Source organism: Theobroma cacao, chromosome 2, assembly GCF_000208745.1.
Source record: "Theobroma cacao cultivar B97-61/B2 chromosome 2, Criollo_cocoa_genome_V2, whole genome shotgun sequence".
NCBI lineage: Eukaryota > Viridiplantae > Streptophyta > Magnoliopsida > Malvales > Malvaceae > Theobroma > Theobroma cacao.
This window is the reverse complement of record NC_030851.1, coordinates 33,953,137-33,972,092: the sequence shown is the minus strand read 5'-3', so window position 1 is coordinate 33,972,092 and position 18,956 is coordinate 33,953,137. Positions and strand designations below refer to the sequence as shown.

Below are 18,956 nucleotides of genomic sequence, written 5' to 3'. Positions count from 1 at the left end.
TAAATTTATTTTACTCAAATGAATGAAATTTTCATTCTTAGAGATAAAATGATTTTTAGGTACTATTGTTGGATTAAATTAATCACTCTTATCAATTAATTTACCGTATATCTAACATTCGAACATTTGATTTATTGATTAGTGTATGATTTCTTACTTAAAAAGCACAATTTGAATTCCTTTTCCTCAATTCCACTACATTTATTAAAACAATTTCTATATCGACATCATTCATTTAAATATATAAACCCTTCAATTTTAACTAAAAAAGTTCTTTATTTCTCCGGAATGCTACCCTGCAAAAAAGAAAAGAAAAAGTAACATTCACTTTATTTGAAATAATTACAATTTAATAATAAAAGTTTAAGGTACTTGAGCATTTGATTTATTAATTGGTGTATTATCCCTATCCAAAGAGTAAGATTTGAATTTCTTCTACTCCAATTATTAAAAAAATAATAAAAGTTTACGATTAAAATAATGTTGGGAAGGAAGCCAATTAGATGCAGAGTCCAGAAAAGTTTAATAACGTGATGGATGGATGACTATACCTTTACAAAATAATAATAATCCAAACAGTAACAACAAAATTATGTATTATTTAACAACGAATAAGAATTCATTACTTGTCCTCTATCAAAACTTGATCAAAGGAAAACCAAAATAGAAGAAAAAGAATCAGGACCCTCGGATCGCATTTTCTTTCCTGAAAACGACCTCGGTGTCCAATCCGAACCCGTCAACTCTGCGGACATGAACCAACTCCGATCTCTGGAACAACTTAACCAACGGTTTAACGCTGTACAAATCGTTAGCCGAGTACTTGTCAGCCCGTTTTGATAGAGCCACGTGTAAGACGCAGACCCCGTCAGGCTTCAACGTTCGCTCGATCTCGGCAACGAACTTGTGTGGGTAAAGCGCGTGGTCGAACACGTTGGAGAACTCGAAATCGAAAGTCTCGTTATCGAAAGGTTGGTTATGGAAGTCGCCTTTCAAGACGAGTGGCGGGCAAGGCACGAGGTCGATGCCGATGGAGTCGGGAACACCGACGCGTTTGAGAGCTTCGACCTCTTGGCCGACGCGGGCGCCGATGCAGAGAGTCTTGGAGGAGTTGGAGAGGAGGTTTTGGAGCTTTAATTCGTGGAAGAATCTGGAGAAGACTTGGATTTTGCGGTCCCAGTCACGGGTTGTCCATACTTTCCTTAGTTTCGGGTTGAGGGTTTTGTTGAGTTGGCGTTGGATGTAGGAGTCGTAGGAGGTGTAGCCAGGTCGGATTTTGAGGTCCTCGGAGGAGGAGATGGCGGAGGAAGAAGGGCGATTGGTGGTGGTGGTGGTTAGTAGGGATTGTGTACGGCGAGGCCGGAGAGAAAAGAAGAGGAAGAGGAGGAGGAACGAAAGGGAGAGGGAGAGGGAGAGGAGAAAGTATTTGACTATGGGAAGTTTAGTTTTAGCGGTTTTCATGCCTGCATGAAAAGCTTAACACAACACAATTTTGACTTTCTTTAGTTTCTCTCTCTCTCTGTCTTGCTCTTTTCCTATAAATAAAAAAAGCATGAAAGAAACCCTGTACTTTGCTTTCGGTGATGCGCGTTTCAACTTACAAGAGAGAGAGTGGAGGTGGACCAAGGGAGGGAAAATGGATTAAATGGGAGATGGAGGCGAAAAAAACACACAAGCAAAAGAAAGCAAAAAAAGAAAAGCACAAGGAAAAACTTCGAATCGACAAAGAATTACGTTTCCGGCTGGACAATGTGCAGGTGACACGTGGATTTTAAGTGCTCGTGCACGAATCCAAGTGGTTAGCTTTTGTATGATTGTTTTCTTCACAGTTGTATATATACGTAAGCTTATTATTATTGTTTCACACAATGCTTCCGAAAGATGGATTCTTATCGAATGGGCGGCCCTTGATTCGTTTCAGACTGCTTTTTCCTGATACTTGTTTTGCTAATTAACAGCATTATTTTTGTTACTTTGCATTATTTTAATATTATTATTTTCTGCAGACAAACTACAAAACTATAAAAAACATATTACTAAGATGGTTGTATAAATTGTTTAATTAGAATTATAGTACAATATTATTATCAGTTAGTAGTTAGATTACAATATATAGGTAAACTATAATATCTAATTAGAGTTAACTTATGATTAGTATTATATATCTATATATATATATATACTTTATTCAGTTCTCTAACATATAAAATTTATACAATTATGTGGCACATATAAAGTTCAAGTTGAACAAATTAGTCAACACTATTTAAGGCATGTTCGATCTCTTAAAATAGAGAACAAAAAAGCCAACATCAAATTGTCACATGATTAGTACTACATAAATAGTAACCATCTATTGGGGCGTAAAAATTGACTTTTTCTTCTTCTTTTTTTAATTATATAGAAATTGTACCGTGGTTAATACTATTATTTAGCTATTAATAGTTCTAGCAACTGCCAACGAGGTCACACCTCCATCCAAATCGGGGCAATGGAGTGAAAATATTTTGGGTTTACTACCTTGACGAAAAATGGTAATAATTAGGAAGGAAACAAATTATTGAATACTTCTGTTAATTTGCTATCATGATGAGTGAAGGGATTAGTTTAATGAATATTTAATGAATTCATAAATGCTAAATAATGGAATTATTATTATAAGTACTGAGGAGCTTTATGGTGCATATATATATATATATATTGTGTATTTGTTAAATGCTATATCAAATAAACTAGTAGTATTAATAATGAATAGTAGTGTGCATATATATAGTGTAGAGCATAGACTCAAAAATAGGAAAGCAAGGAATCAAATGAAGCAGCTAGCCCAATAAGTGGGATGAGTGTTAGTCAAAAGGTTTTGATTAGCAGGTACTTAAATGGTAGAGGCTGGGTGGTAGGGTAATGCTGAAGCATCCAGAGTTCCAATGCATGTGGCATAAGCTGGATAAAACGTGCCCAGAGTGGCGGAGTCCATAATTCCAGCAGAGCTATATATATATACTTATCCGTTTGGTATAGACAAAGATGATCGGAATAATGCAAAGTTAAGTAAAGAAAGTGAACAATTAGGGGGCCCATTGATGCAATTTGAAGTCGGCTGTAGGGCGTAGGTTAAGGCTCATGAATTTTGGTTATTTTTTTTTAAGTTAGATAACATGAAAAGATAAGAAATGTAAAAAAAAAAATGTATGGTTTAAGTTCTTTAATTAAATACAAGACTCATCTATATATCATATTGATTCTAAGGTACAAACTGGATTTAGGGGTTTTAAGGGTATTTTTGTTCTTCGTTTGAAAAAAGAAAAAGTAAGGGAGAAGGAAAGAAGAGAACAAAATTGGAAAAAATGAAAAGCCAAATAAACAAAATAAAAAATAAAAAGGAAGAAAAGAAAAAATTGAAAAAAGGGCAATAAGATAAAATTCATTAAGTTTTGGGTTTTGGACCTTTTCTAATTTTCTTATTCTCCTCTATTCTTTATTTCTATTTTTTTTATTTTGAAATATCTTCAAATAAAAATATTATAATTTAGAATGATTTAAGAAAAAATATTAGTGAATAAAAGTTGAAGCATTAAATGAGCAATACATATCTTGTTTGATATAAAAACATAGTTGTTTATTTCATTCAATTGTCTTACCGGCTGTAATAGGGCAAAAATGATTCCTTTTCATTAAATCTTCCATTAAGTATTAGAGTTTAAGTCTAAAAACTCTTGAAATTATATCAGGTTTATCTTCAGGTTTTTTATGTGGGATCATCCTCATTGTTGCTTCGATTTTTTTTCCCTCGAGCATTACATGTAAATGTAATAAAGAGGTCTGGACAACCATAGTATCTACAAATGACCATAACATCTTGATAATTTTGCAATAGGTATCTAAGGGCACCAGTAAAACTTGAGGGTAATATTATTCGCTTGCCAAGATTATTTGCATCATTATCACCCTTTCTGAAAGCATCTATTAAACCTTTATACAATTCAAATCTTAAAATTTTTTTATTATTTCTTATAAATGATAGCCTTTCTTCTTCTATAGTCGTAAATGCATCAACAATAAATTGTTGAAAAAGTCTTAATCCTTTCAATAATGTGTTATGTAAAACCATATGTTGTTGGATTATGTAAGCATAATATTTTCTCATTGTTACATATTTTCTTTTTGGTTTTTTTCTTATTGATGAATATACATAATTTATCTCAAGCATATATCTATCTTCACCATAAGGGAAAAGAAGAGGATATTGCATGGCCACAAAGAAAGATGATGTTTATTTATCTGTTTCAGACCTTTAGTGATGTAATCAACTATTATATCTCGATGACCATCATATTCTCCTATATCTCCCACTATCAGGCCAGAGATTTCAGAGGTTGTTGGTGGAATGCATTTTGGCTTTAAATTAGTGCAGGAACTTATAAGTCTCAATCGAAAGGGAGCAAAATTTATTGACCTATATGTATCTCTACCTAATCTAAAAAATCTGACAATTTGATTATTCTCATCAAGCATTTTCATCAAACCCTCAACAATTAATCTATTAGGAAAACTAGCATTTTGATTAGTGCAAAAATTTTTGTTCTATTTGGGATTTCATTGTCTGTGTCATATACATATAATTGAGTGAATCTTGGTTTGTTACCTATTGTCAAAAGTAAAGATCCGATTCTATGATAAATTTGACCATTAATTTTGAACACATAAGGTTTTGCACCATTGTTGATGGACTTATCAATTTTACCTCCTAAAGATGTAAATTGAGACATACTATTATAGAGTCTGATACTATTTTTAAATTTTATTGCTCTACAATTTGTGTTATCATTTATCAAATTGTGTAGCAAGTAAGGTGTTAGTTTAAAGGGTGACATTTTGACTATGCCTTCTTGACAACATATACTGAAAGTTGGATTTTTACTTTCTTTTTATATGTCAGCTCGTTCTTCATACCACACAAAAGCACCACAAAAAGGACATACATTCTTAAGCCCGTCAAAAGAAAAAAGAGAGTAGCACGTTCCTATCAAACACATCACCAACAAAAATTAATATATAAAAGTAATAATTGTTATGTTTTATATCAAAAGAATATCATAAACTGTATTTATTTTCTATTTACTCACTTGAATGTATACTGTTCCTTGTTTGTGTAAAAGCTTCATTTGTGAATCGTTGATTATTGGATTCAAGGTTTGCGTATGGGTTGCAGCTTTTATCTATTCATAGTAGCAGAAAGTGAATGAACAAATTGGATAAAGAAAATAGCATTAAAACATAAAATTTATAATCTAGGAAAGAATAGATTTACCATTAATGTCTATGTCAGCAATCATTGTTGAACTCTCGATATGAAGTGGAAAGGAAGAGTTGACATGATTATAAACTAAGTTTGCACGACGACTTGCAAAAACATCGTGTAAATTATGGCTAGAACTTACTAGAGAAAAAGATGTTACATTGGATTTTGTTTTTCTAGAAACACCATTTACCATGCCAAGTCTAGAGGAGTAGTAACAGGTTCAATCAAAACTGCTTGTAATTCTCTTTCGGCAGTGACGATTGAGTGAACCGTCACATGCCCTACGATAGGTAGTTCAATAAAATTGGATGGGCATACATGTTCTGAAAATTCATGTTTGAGTGTGAGAAGTTGTTTGGCAACGTGGTTCTTCTTCTTTGTTGACATTGATTGTCTTTTGTATGTTTAAATTGTCTTTTTTGATCATTTGGTGTAATTGAGAAACATTTAGCAGCTTTGCTACGTTTAGAAGTCTTTTAATTTTCAATGTTTGCATTCTCTTAAGTCTATTTTGTCTTGCATCATTATTTTCATTCATTTCAATAAGAAAAACAAAAACAACAAAAAAAAAAAGATATTGAAAGATGTTATTGAAAGATGATTAAAAAGTACCAATAATAAATAATAAACATGTCAACAAGCAAGCATAGATACCAAAACAAAATCTTACCCTAAGTAGAACGTTAGAAAAAAAATGAATATTTCACTAAAAGCATAAATTGCAAACAAAGTAATAAAATGAGAACAAAATTAGATAAGCTTAATAATTTAAACAAAACATTGAACTTGTAAAAGGTGAAGAAAAAGTGTAAATAACATTACTGAGCACGTGAAAATCAACATACTTTACAATATGCGAGGAGTGTTGAGTTTGAGATCATGCTAGAATTTGAGTAATAATTTTTGAAGAAAAGACAAGAATAAATGTGAGCATGTTGTTTGAGAATAAAATTGATCATGAGAGATAAATCACACATGAATATATATATACACACACACACATATACATATATGTATAAGTACATATGTTTGTTTTCTATTTTATGTATTGAAATAATTTCAAAAGATAATGAAAACGATTAAAAAAATGATTGAGGGTTATAACAATAAAAATGCATCAATTAATGTAGACAACAAAAAGAAAAAATTTAAACTGAATATAAAGTAAATAGATTACTCTATGAAATCAGTTATTTGTTCAATGAGGTAATTAACTCATTCGAAAACAAAATTCTAGATTTGAATTACCATTTTGTTCAAATATTTATTGATTAAACAAATCTATTTGAAATTTTTTTTTTGAGAATTTTCACCTATATTTGACATTAGTTAATTACTATTAAATGTTAGTTGGCTAATTTTACAACTTAGTTAGTTAACTGAACATATTAAATAATCAATCTTATTTTGAAAATTTTTTAATCTTATTTAAGCCGACATGCTGTTGCAAGTCTAAAGCCGACTGCTAGAGACTCCCCATGACATAAAAAAGTTGGCTTGGGCAAAAGAGCTGAACAATTACCAACTGTTTGCAGTTACAAAAAAATTTAGGCAACTGATCAAAGAAATACCAATGCTACTTTGTTATTGTTTTTTCTTTAATTCCCTTGAATCTTTGTCGTGAAGTACATAAGAAAAACTGCTCACTATCATAATACAATACAAAGGCATTTTCACTCAAAAAGAACAAATCCAAACAAAAATAAAAGACGGGTATGGGCCAAAAACTTTGAACAAAACCATCCAAAAGTCAACTTAAACAAATGTTAGATGCAGGAAGAAGATTGAATTTTTTTGAAAGTTATGAACAATGTAACTTAAGTTTAATGGATTTTCTCGTATATAAATTATAAAATTTTCAATCTTAAGGTTTCTTTCTTTTTTCGTCCCAATAATATTTAAGAAAAAATTAGAAACTACCAGCTATATATCTACATGATTATTGTCTCCCACGAATTATTAATGGTTCTTAGAAAAATCATTTGTGTTTAGCTACTTACTATGGGTCTACGAGGAGGACTACCTATAACACGTAGGATGAATCCAGTTTTGAGCCAATTTCTTTGAACCAAAATGATCCAACAAAACACAACAAACCAAAACGAAATCGTAACCACAACACCAGCAACAGGAGCAAAAAGGAAAACAGGAAGAAAGTAACGGGAAAATAGTAAGCAAGAAGCTTCTTGAATGGATTAAATAGAGCAAAAATACCAAAATGCATGAATTTTTTTTACAAATCCCGACAAAACTTTTCAAAAGACCAAAAGAGACTTGAAATCCTTAAAAAATTTCAGCAAACCCCATATCCAGTATGGCACAACATAACAAAATCAAAGAGTTCAAAACTTCACCAAAACTGTCTGCGATTCATCATCTGGTAAGAGTTGAAAGCTGAGTACAACAAAAAACGCATGTGATTGATAGTCGAGCCTCCAAAATACAAAACCAAGTAAAGCCAAAAACAATTGTCATAGCTACAAAGCCGAAACCCAACAATTGTAATAATATATTTGACTGAAAGAGGAGGAAGTAAAGAAGCAAAAAGATGAAGAAAAAATTGAAGAACATCAACAGTACCCATTAGATCTGAAGGCTACAACCCAAGAAATCAACCACGTGTTGTAGCAAACAAAAAGGGCAAAAAGATAAAGAATAGTCTGAAAGATGAACGATGCCCCCTAGATTTGAAACTCACAGCAAAAAATAGCCATGTGTCAAATGATTAAGGGTCAAGGTGGAGCAAAACAGAAGGCTTAACGTGTCACAATTTTTAAGCCCTCTTGGGGCTTCCTTTCTTTATAGTTATAGATTAATGTTGGGGTCGAAACACTCTTTTTAGGTGACCGCCTCAAATAGCCAAGCAGCCACTGCCACTCTAACAATCAAACATCACCATTTCGGTTTCCACTTTCCAGTAGTCGATAGCTACTTAATTATCCAGCAAATAACACATGCTCCTTCTTCACAAATTACTTAAATATAATCTATATATAAATATATTAGAAATCCCTTGTAAAATTAATTAAAGTATTCTACTACTGGTGTATATAATAGTAATAATTTATAAAATGAGTCATGTATTTGCTTATATATGAAACTATCCAAACTGAACATGTAGTCAAACTTACTTTATTTCTTTAGTTAAAAAAAAAATCCTTTTCATGTTACAGAAAAAGCTCCCAAGTGTTATGCATTTTTATTTTTTTTCATAATAAAAGTAATAATTTATCATTGTTTTCATTATAATTTTTTTTAAAATGAAAGAAAAAATCACAATTAAAGTACTTCATAGGTCCCTGTATTATAAATTTTTCGTCAATTTAATCCTTCTACCTCAAAATTAGTTAATTTAGTCTTTATATTTTGAAATTTTGTATAATTGAGTCTCTCTATCTAATTCTGTTCAAATTGACCGTTAGTGATGCTAACATGTCAAATGATGTTGATGTGGCATTAACATGTCAAAAAAAAAATTTATAAAAAAAAAATTCTTGCTACATTAGTTTTTTTGTATCATGTCATAAAGATTAAATTGAACAAACTAGTACAGAAACTAAATTGAATAAAATGTTATAATATAAGGATTAAATTGAATAAAATTTTACAATACAAGGGCTTCGTGGATACTTGCACTATTTTTTTTGTTACACGTTACATTTGGCCCTCTTTATAAGCTAAAATGATATATGAAGTGTATGAAAATCGTGAAACATTGTAGTTGAATGTAATTTTTGGCTTATAATACGAAATATTGTAGTTGAATATAATTTCTTTTTGTAATACGAAACCTTGCTATCTTTTGTTTTGTTGATATATTTATGCAATCCATGAAAAAATATATAATGAAATGACATCATTTTATTAACTACCTAATTGGGACTGAAAACCAAGAAAATGTAACAATTTGATTGAAGTTAAAACCAATTACAAAAATATCAACTTTAGTTAAAAAAATTTGTAATAAAAGAATTGTAATTTCCATTTAGTTACAAAAATAATCGGTGTAACAGTTAAAATAACAACACTAATAGCCAATATAACAAATCAACCAAAATAGCAACCTCACAGCACCATTACACTTTTCTTATGCTTTCTTGAGTTGAAAGTGGTGCACCATCTAGCAAATCAGTAACTAGTGATTTTGTTTTGCTTTTTTATTCCTATTGTGCAATTTTCTGTGGCAATAGTAACAAATTTAATGTTTAAATGAAAAAAATAAAGTAACAACTTTATCATGATGACTTCGATTTGCCTTTTGTTCTTGTTGTGCATTTTTTTGTTGTAATAGTAACAAATTCAATTTTTTAAAGGAAAAATAAAGTAACAACATTATCATGATGACTTCGATTTGCCTCTTTGTTCTTGTTGTGCAATTTTCCGTGGCAATAGTAACAAATTCAATGTTTTAATGCCAAAAATATGTCAACAACATTATCAACACAATACAATAATTAGTTTTATTCTCACCTATAGCTTTCTAGTAAATATGTAGAATTGTAGTTGCCAGTTGCAACTGCCAATAGAGTTCCCTTACCAATGCAGGAATGGGACTACAATTGATTTTACCATTTTGGGAACTACAATTGTAGTTTTTTTATATTTTGAAAATAAGGTAAGAGTCAAGAGATATACATTGTATCAACATGATAAGAGAAAAAGTTATACGTGAATAAATATAAGAGAACAAGATAAAAGTGAGAGGGAGAAACTTATACTTCAAGAAATCACCAAGTCAAATTCTCATAACATCTAAATGTGAAAGTAACACATAAATCTTGCCACTCATTCCAAGTCATTTTCACTACTATCCATGTAAAGTTGTTATTCCGTTTCTTTTAATTGTTCTGCGTAAAGTAGTTATTCCATTTATTCTAGTTGTTTTGTGTGAAATAATTGTTTCACTTATTCTAATTGTTCCACGTGAAACAATGTTTTGCTTGTTTTAGTTGTTTTCATTATTTTCTATATAACATTAGGCAGCTGTAAAACAACACTTAGAGAAACAATAAAGTATTAGTTAAAATCAGCTATCTACAATGTCTTGTTACATATATTTCATGAGAAACGAACCAATGAAAATATTGATAAACAATTACTCAATAGTTTACTTTAGTAAGGAGTCCATTTTATTAAGAAAACAGATAATCCATCAGTTATTTTATTACTTTGAAAAAGAATTCAATATTAAAATGAAAATATATAAACAATTAATCCATATGAATTGGCAACTTACAAAAAACTCTCATTACCATGTATTGGTTTTAGCTAGTTACATTACCATTTAGTTGGTGTCATCCCTTTTAAGTGCTCAATTCAAAATCACCAAGCAATGACAATAGCAAGAATCAATAGAAGATTGTTAGTTAGACATGAATATTACTTTGTATGAAAAAAAAGAAACCCCAAATTTTGTTTTTGGCTGAAGAAATCTAGAGTAGAAAAAGTTAAAAGAAACAACATACGGAGTTGATAATTTTAATATTAGAGTAATGACATAGAATAAGACTTGGAGTTTTTTGGCCATTTAAGAATTGAGTTGTAGGAGAAGAGATTTTTTCTCTGCTCTTTGTATAAGGTCTCACCCCCAACTCACTCTGTTTCTATCCCTCGCCCTTCTGTAGTTATTCTTCCCTGTTTCCAACTTATGCTTTTAAATGATAAACAAATTACATGTTAGTACTATTGAAGAGCATGCAATTTACAAGTTCTGATTCATTATGAAGTCAGTTTTCTTCATAATTTACATATATACATAAACAACTCAACTTTGCCTATGTATCATTCTTTCATGGAATATTAAAATGGAGGGATATATATTGAAATACAACCCTTAAGGAAGTACAAACAGATTACTACTACATCTAAGTGCTATTGGAATTAGACTAGGGATTCTCATGTACATGGTTAAGTCTTTTCAGACTTACACTTCAAGCCAGGGAAAAGAAAATTTGTTTTAAGTAAGAGGGAAAGTTTCATTAAAATTAGGTGCAATTACAGGTAATTACGTGCCATCACACCCCAAACAAAATCCATATCTCACTGAGACCTCATCCTGTTAAGTTGGTTCAAAGCCGGTTGCAGAATGTTGTAGGCCACCCAAAGAAGAGCTGGAGCAACAACAAACAGAACAAGCGTACCCCGGTTGTCACTAGATGCAGCATCAGCAATCATGGCGATCTCACTGGCTGATGCATCCGATGTTGACATGAACCCAGATGCAGCCAATCCTCCAAGTCCTAGACCTATGATCACCCCCTTGGTGCTCCTCATTCTGTCCAGCTGATTAAGTGCTGGCCGGAGGATGTTGAAGAGCACCCACGCTATGGCTGGGATTATGGGAAGCAACAGAGCTAGCCCACGGTTATCTCCTTCAGCTATTTCAGCGATCTGTTGAGCAGCAAAGGCAGGATCACATGAGCTCAAGGTCGAAAAGACAGCTCCAGCAATGGCGGTTCCCGCTAGTGAAGAAGGGAGGATGGATTTTTCGGCTGGTTTTGAGATGGTGAGGCCTTTGGGGAGGTTCTGCATGGAGAGAAGGGAGATGGGTTTGGCGGATGGCTTTGTGGGGTTGATCGTTTTGTTTGAGCTGATGCTCAGGCATTTTGCATTGAGCATGGCCATTGTAGCTACGGTTGCTGCCATTTGATGATTTGGTTTTGTTTCTGCGGCTGGTCTTGTGTCCTTAGGGAGATTTTGTGGGATGCTGGGAGCTCCTGTGTGGAAGAGAAATGGGCTTCAGTTGGCTTTGGAATATAGATTTGATGTCAAGCGAATGGAGTAAGGTCCAATAGAATTATGTTCTCTGGATTCTCCCCTTATCCACAGGGTGTGATCGGTGAGATATGGACCTCATTTTGTATACCCCACCACAGTTTTCTTATCTCCTCCAATAAAGGTCAATTTGTGAACAATAACCACTTTACATAATTTCATATCTCCACTTCTTAAACAGGGACTGTGGGCTCGCATTGACAATAGAAATATTAGTTTACACTGTACATGTAATAGTGCTGACCATTATATAGGTTTGTAGCTTTTAGGCTTAAACTTTACAAAAAAAAAATATGACCATTTATTCAACTATACTCTCATCTTTTATTACATTTAAATGAATTTTTAAATTTAAATTTAAATTCAAACAAATATTTAACTATTATTGAATTTAATCTCAATTTTTTTTTTGTTCATGTGACATATGATCTAATGAGTTGAGATAATCGTGACTAATGTGACCAAATGCATCGGATTATTTTATCATCATAGCTTGTTTGATAATATGCAACAACTAGCTGGCATTAGGTTTAACATGGGTTAAAATTCTGTTAAAGTTAAAAACCTTGTTCGGACTTATATCCAAATTTAAAAAATCTTTTAAATACAATAAAAGATAAGCAGTTTAGTTGAATAAACGAGCCTAGTAGAAAGGCTGTTCTAAGATTTATGCCAAACTGTTATCCAAATTGGAAAAGTCATTTGTCACGTTAATGTTTCAAATAACACCTACAAATTTTCAATTCAACCAACAACACCAAACTAACCCAGCTCGCTCTATCAGCCATCATCATGCAAAGTAGGAAATGCACAAAGGCTTGGGCAACAATTTTGCAAAACGGTCCTAGTTATTGGCTACTGATAACCCAGCCTCTAGCCTCTAGGGCTGGCCGCTGTCAATAGTTTTTGTCCAACGGGCTCATACACACAAAGGAACCCAAAAGCTTGGCTAACCTATCCAAGCCCAAGCCCAAGCTGCAAGACTGAAGTCTGAAGATTAAGCGCAATTTATAGGTGTATATTTCATATAATATTTTGATAAATTTTACGTAATTTATTATAATTTGACTAATTATAACATGATATTTTAATAAAATAAATTCTATTAAAACAAAAAATTAACAAATGAAAGTTTAATCGTCAAATAAAAGATACAATTAATGTGCATTAAAATATAAGAGATCCCTCGTTAGTGCACTTTAGAGATTTAATTGAACAATATTTTCATCAAATTAGTTTTTTCGAGGTCCTCATATCACCGCAACACAACATCTTTCGGAGTTCATCTTTTATGTTAATACCGTATATATCTCTAGTTTATTATTTTATAATTAGTAAAGTGCAATTTTAATTTATTTAGAGAAAATAAAAATAAGTTCTTTTATAGAGTTTTCTTTGAACACCTATCCTTTAATTTATTTGATATTATTTTGCACTCTCTTTAAATACGAGACTTTTAAAATATCTAGTCATTTAAATAATGATACTTATTTAAATCAGAAAATTTTATAGAGCATAAATAATATCTCCATTATGTCAACAACCTAAATCAAAATTTACTAATTCACAGCTTTTTTCCCCTAACTTGGTCAGCTAAATCTTGATTACAATAATGATATTTTTAATTTTTAAGTTTTATAAGTATCAAAATACATATAATTATATTTACACCTATGAAATATAATGAAAAGAATTTTATAAATAAATGTTTTATATTATATCTGCATTCCACGAATATCGTAAGCAAAACGCACAAACATCCAGAGTCTTCCCCAGTCAATAACCTACCCTCTTGTAACTGCCACGTGCCAAAAAAAAAAAACATGTTTCATTTCCGACCATTTTTTTTTTTTGGTAAGATATTTTGATAATGCCCACCGAGCTTCTGCTGTGCTCTTTCCCCGGATTTATTTTTCCTTTAAAAAAAATATCTCCACATCATCTTCCTCAAACCCAGGGCAGGGGGGCAACATCAGACAAAAACCTCTGCAATTAGGGTTTCGTAAAATTTTTTTCCACAACTTTAAATTTTAAAACAAAAAAAGAATGGCCGCTTCTCTCTCGTTCAGGCCGAACATGCTCCTCGTCCTATCTCCTTTCGTTGACCGAACCGGATCCCCCAATCCTCTTTTAAATCGAACTCAATTTTCAGGTTTTTCAGCTCACAGACCATTTCTTCGCGGCTCTTTACCTGTGGCCAAATTCGGGTTCAAACCGGGACTCTTTCCTGAACCGGATGCTTACGAGGGTGTTATCAGGGAGCTGTTTACTAAAGCTGAAAGCGTTCTCTATACGATTGCTGACGCTGCCGTTTCGTCTTCCGACACTATTACTACAACCACTTCTACCAAGCAAAATGATTGGCTTTCGGGTATCACCAATTCACTGGAAACTATTTTGAAGGTAACTTAAGAAGATTTTCTTTTTCTTTGTTTTTCTAACTTGGGTAATGATTTAATGTTGTTTGGATTGAATTCGTTCAGGTTCTGAAAGATGGGTTGTCGGCTTTGCATGTGCCGTACGCTTACGGTTTTGCTATTATACTTCTGACTGTTCTTGTTAAGGCTGCTACGTTTCCTTTGACTAGGAAACAGGTTTGTTATTTGAATAAAACCAAACAAACCAGTAGAACCAAATTAGGAAAAGAAAAGAAGTTAATTCTCAACTCAAATATTTGTTTATTTATTTTTTGGATTTTTTTGTTAATTTTAGATTAATTTATATCATAGAGAAAAAAGTGGTTTGACTTTTGTGAATGTATTCTCAAATTTTCATTTTGCACACAGGTAGAATCTGCTATGGCCATGCGCTCTTTACAGCCTCAAATAAAGGCTATTCAGCAGCGGTATGCTGGAGATCAGGTGAAATTTTGCATTTTGTTTAAGCAGGGATGGTTCTATTGTTTGGTTAATATGGGTAACGAAACTGGTGTATATTTCTAGCTGTTAGTTATAGATTGAATAGATTCTTATTGCTTTAGCAGCAGAAGAAGAAGGAAAAAAAGAAAACAAAAAGGAGGATATCAATTGAATGTTTACAGCTTTGGACTGTTTGATGAAGTTTCTTGGTCGGATGAAGCCATTTTAATCTTTGAGCTACTTTTCTTTAATACTTGCAGGAGAGAATTCAACTTGAAACTGCTCGATTATATAAACTAGCTGGGATAAACCCATTAGCAGGTACTCTAGAACATATTATTCGCCTCACAGTGCCATATTACTTTCAGTAACGTATTTAGATTCTGCATAGACTGCTTTCTGTTTTAAGTTCCTGAAGATTTTGCATTCCATTTACTTTTATTTTTGTTTCACCATTTTTGTTGATGGTATCGTTCTACTTCCACTATGTTCTATCTCTATTGTAGGGCCTTAAGAAAGGTTTAGACTTTTCTGTCTGTATGTATGGCAGAAATTCAAATCTTGGAATAGGGAAATTAATAATTGTTAACTGAATACTACTATCTTCTGTTTTGATGCCCTTTTTTCCTTTTTTGATGATGCATGTCAAAAACAATCCTACTTCATACAAAGGAGAAAGACACGACATCAGATTTTTTGTTGCATCTGTTTGCTTTGTAAAAGTTGATGTCATCTTCCCATTTTATTGCATCTTTTATACCTCATACATTGTTGTTGACTGATTTATTTCTACATCTCTTTGTTCTCTCTCCACAGGATGCCTGCCTACTCTTGCCACAATTCCAGTGTGGATTGGGCTTTATAGAGCCCTGTCAAATGTGGCAAATGAGGTAGCATGCTGTTTGTGTTGTTTTACTAATTTAACCTTCTGTTTCCTTCGGCTCTCTTTCATCTCTAATTATACGTTTTCATCTTTTGTTAAGGGACTCCTCACAGAAGGCTTCTTTTGGATACCCTCCCTGGCTGGTCCAACTACTATTGCTGCTCGACAGAATGGCAGTGGTATCTCTTGGCTTTTCCCTTTTGTAGTAAGTGCCTTAATTTGTTGATATATATATTACTTTGTGTTAAATTAATGGTTCAACGTCTCTTGCTTAATTGTGAAGTTGTTATCTGAAAATGCTGGAGTTTATTCTGTTTCTTGGTGGTCTGGTTGTTTTCATAGGATGGACACCCACCCCTTGGATGGTCAGATACGTTGGCATATCTTGTGTTGCCTGTTTTGCTGGTTCTCTCACAGTCCATCTCTGTCCAAATCATGCAATCAGCACAGGTCAGTTATTCCATCATTAACTAGTATGTCTGTATGTTAGTTCCTTTAGCAATGACAGAAATTACTCCTAAAGTGCCCCATTCAAGACTATTTTTTCCATTAAAATATAATTTAGTGAGATTGTGAGAAGCTAGTTATTTTTAATGTCCCTTCACTTTGTTTCTATATGGCATGCTTCAAAATGATGTTGACTAGCGTGTGAGAAATCTGATAGTTTGCAGAGGTGCATTGCTTTTCTAGTTTTGCATGTTTAAGTTGTCTGTAACTGACTTGAATCTTGGGGAATTACCACTGTTTCATACAATATTACACCATGTCTAATTTTAAGAAGAAAGAGATCTTAAATCTAAGTTAATTTATAATCTCAGCCATAACAATGTGTAACCATTTGATATTTATGACTTTTTTCATGTAAATTGTATAAGCAGAAAGCTTTTTCACCTTTTTCATCTTGATGATTCTGATATTTTTTAATCATGATGGTGGTTGAATTATTGTCTCATCATGTTGGCAGAAGTTGTCAAGTATTATTTGTTATCTAAATACTGCTAATTGTTGCTTACTTATTTCCATCTAGCCTTTAGATGACTTAGGAAGCTTTCAGCTTCATGATTCATAAACTATGTAAATTGAGGCTAGAATTGATTTACTATTATCTAACATTTTTTTGAACTTTTCTTAGAGCAATGATCCAAACATGAAGAGCTCTCAAGCCCTGACAAAGTTCCTCCCTCTAATGATTGGTTATTTTGCTCTTTCAGTTCCTTCAGGTCTAAGTCTATATTGGTAAGCAGATGCATAGCCATTCCTTTCGAAAGTATCATAAGATACTCAACTTTATGTTTCCTTCTTTTTGTAATCCTTTCTTATTAAAACCATGCGATGTTTCTTAACCTTAATTATGTATTTGCAGGTTCACAAATAACATATTAAGTTCGGCACAACAAGTATGGCTTCAAAAGTTGGGGGGTGCAAAGAATCCAGCGAAGCAACTTAATATTGATATCATCAAGGAAGAGCAACTTCAGCTGCAGAAATCTCTCTCTGAATTGAATGCCCCCAGAAAGGAGGCAAAACAAGAAGAAAAGTTGACACCAGAAGGGCTGCGCCCTGGTGAAAGGTATTGTTAAATTTGCTGACTTTGGAATGGCCTTTTTTGTAACTACAGTCGCTTATAGATCTGATGTTTTATATCTTCCAGATTTAAACAGTTGAAGAAGCAAGAGGCGAGAAGAAAGCGGCAAAGAGAAGAAGAAAGGAGGAAAGCTCAAGAGGCAGCAGCTAAAGCTGATCAATTAACAAATGAAGGACATGAGATAGAGGGTAGCACCACTGAAAGGGAAAATGGTGCTGGAACTGGCTTAAGCATTGAAAAGAATGAAAAATGTCAACCTGTTTCAGGCCAAGATTCCTCCAATGTAGGAATTGTGAATGGTGACCTCTCTAATCAGGACTTGAAGGAAGATCAAAAGAATTCTTCCTCGTCAAGCACGAACAGTGAATCTCTGGAACATGTAAAGAAGGTATGGCTGTTAATTTGCTCACAGACATTCTTGAGGCTTGTTTCCTATTTACCTCTCATAAAATGAAAATTACTGGAAGTTCTTGGCTGCTGAAATACAAGGTGGTCATATTGTTTCTTGCATTATAGAGTAACCTTAAATTTATTTAGGAAAAAGAAAAATAACACAGTTGAAGTCTTTTAATAGGGCAAGCAATCCAATGTTTAGGTCTCCACTTGCATGTGACTTGTAGTCTGCATTAACTTGAAAAATAATTTTTACAGCATTTTTGGATTTGTTTTTTCAATATTGTCTTCATTGAATCCAGAGGAGAGTTCACGACTGCAAATAGCCTCCTCAGACTTGTAATAGCTCTTATTCTTTTAGTTTCATTGTTTTGTAATGGTATGAACTGCCTTATCCTTTGATCCTCTCATCCTTGCTTTATTGATGACAAACTTCAAATGTATGAGAAATTAGAGGATTGAATGCAGGACTCGCATGTACACTTGTTTTCAGCATAAATTTTTAAGTAGAAGAGCTGGATATTAGAAAAGACTTTCTTTTTAATTTTATTGTTAATCATCATTCACTTTTATTTTAGTTCAATGTTTTAATTATTTTGAAATTCGCTGTATATTAGGGAACTGTTGAAGTATACACTAGTACAGCCACGACAGATAACAAATATGCTGCACAAGACACAGAGGAAGCCAGGAGGGAGTGACAGGAAAAAGAGAAACATGGTAATGATGAAGCCAGTACCGGAATTCAACCAAGAGTGACAGGAGCAGTTGATTTGCATGCTGCGTTGGATACAGGGGGCAGAATGATTCTCCTCCCTCCATAGGAAGTCTGTGCAGCTCATCAACCATTATTAATATGTTCAAAATGGAGTGTCTTTGGGCTTTGATGGAGCGTATGTTGCCCTTTGGTGATATCTGGCTTATACCTGGTGCACTTGCAGGAACAGCGAAACAAGCAAAATACAGGACAATATAAGATTTTGGAGGTTTCAGATATACCTGTTGTAAGAGCTCAAATACAACTGATTCAATCAATGATTATTCTGTACAAGTTTAATAGTAATAAATAAAAAGTTCTGTTTATGCTATTTTTCTTGCACACTCATGGTTTTTTATCTTTCTTTCTTCCCTCTTTTAAGAGAAGGCTCAGAAGGATCCATT

General features: G+C 32.9%; 3 protein-coding genes across 3 annotated transcripts; 1 reads left to right on the top strand and 2 right to left on the bottom strand.

The window, feature by feature from the left end:
* Positions 568–1,886, bottom strand: LOC18609642. Its single transcript, XM_007044866.2, has one exon. It carries the CDS (start codon positions 1,459–1,461, stop codon positions 679–681), a length of 783 nt encoding a protein of 260 aa, XP_007044928.2. The 5' UTR covers positions 1,462–1,886; the 3' UTR covers positions 568–678.
* On the bottom strand, positions 11,003–12,066 carry LOC18609641 (photosystem II core complex proteins psbY, chloroplastic). Its single transcript, XM_007044865.2, has one exon. It carries the CDS (start codon positions 11,945–11,947, stop codon positions 11,342–11,344), a length of 606 nt encoding a protein of 201 aa, XP_007044927.2. The 5' UTR covers positions 11,948–12,066; the 3' UTR covers positions 11,003–11,341.
* Positions 13,967–18,900, top strand: LOC18609640 (ALBINO3-like protein 1, chloroplastic). The gene is made up of 11 exons (XM_007044859.2): positions 13,967–14,479; positions 14,560–14,670; positions 14,863–14,937; positions 15,195–15,255; positions 15,751–15,824; positions 15,918–16,022; positions 16,160–16,267; positions 16,950–17,053; positions 17,181–17,387; positions 17,469–17,790; positions 18,413–18,900. Exons 1-11 carry the CDS (start codon positions 14,123–14,125, stop codon positions 18,494–18,496), a joined length of 1,608 nt encoding a protein of 535 aa, XP_007044921.2. The 5' UTR covers positions 13,967–14,122; the 3' UTR covers positions 18,497–18,900.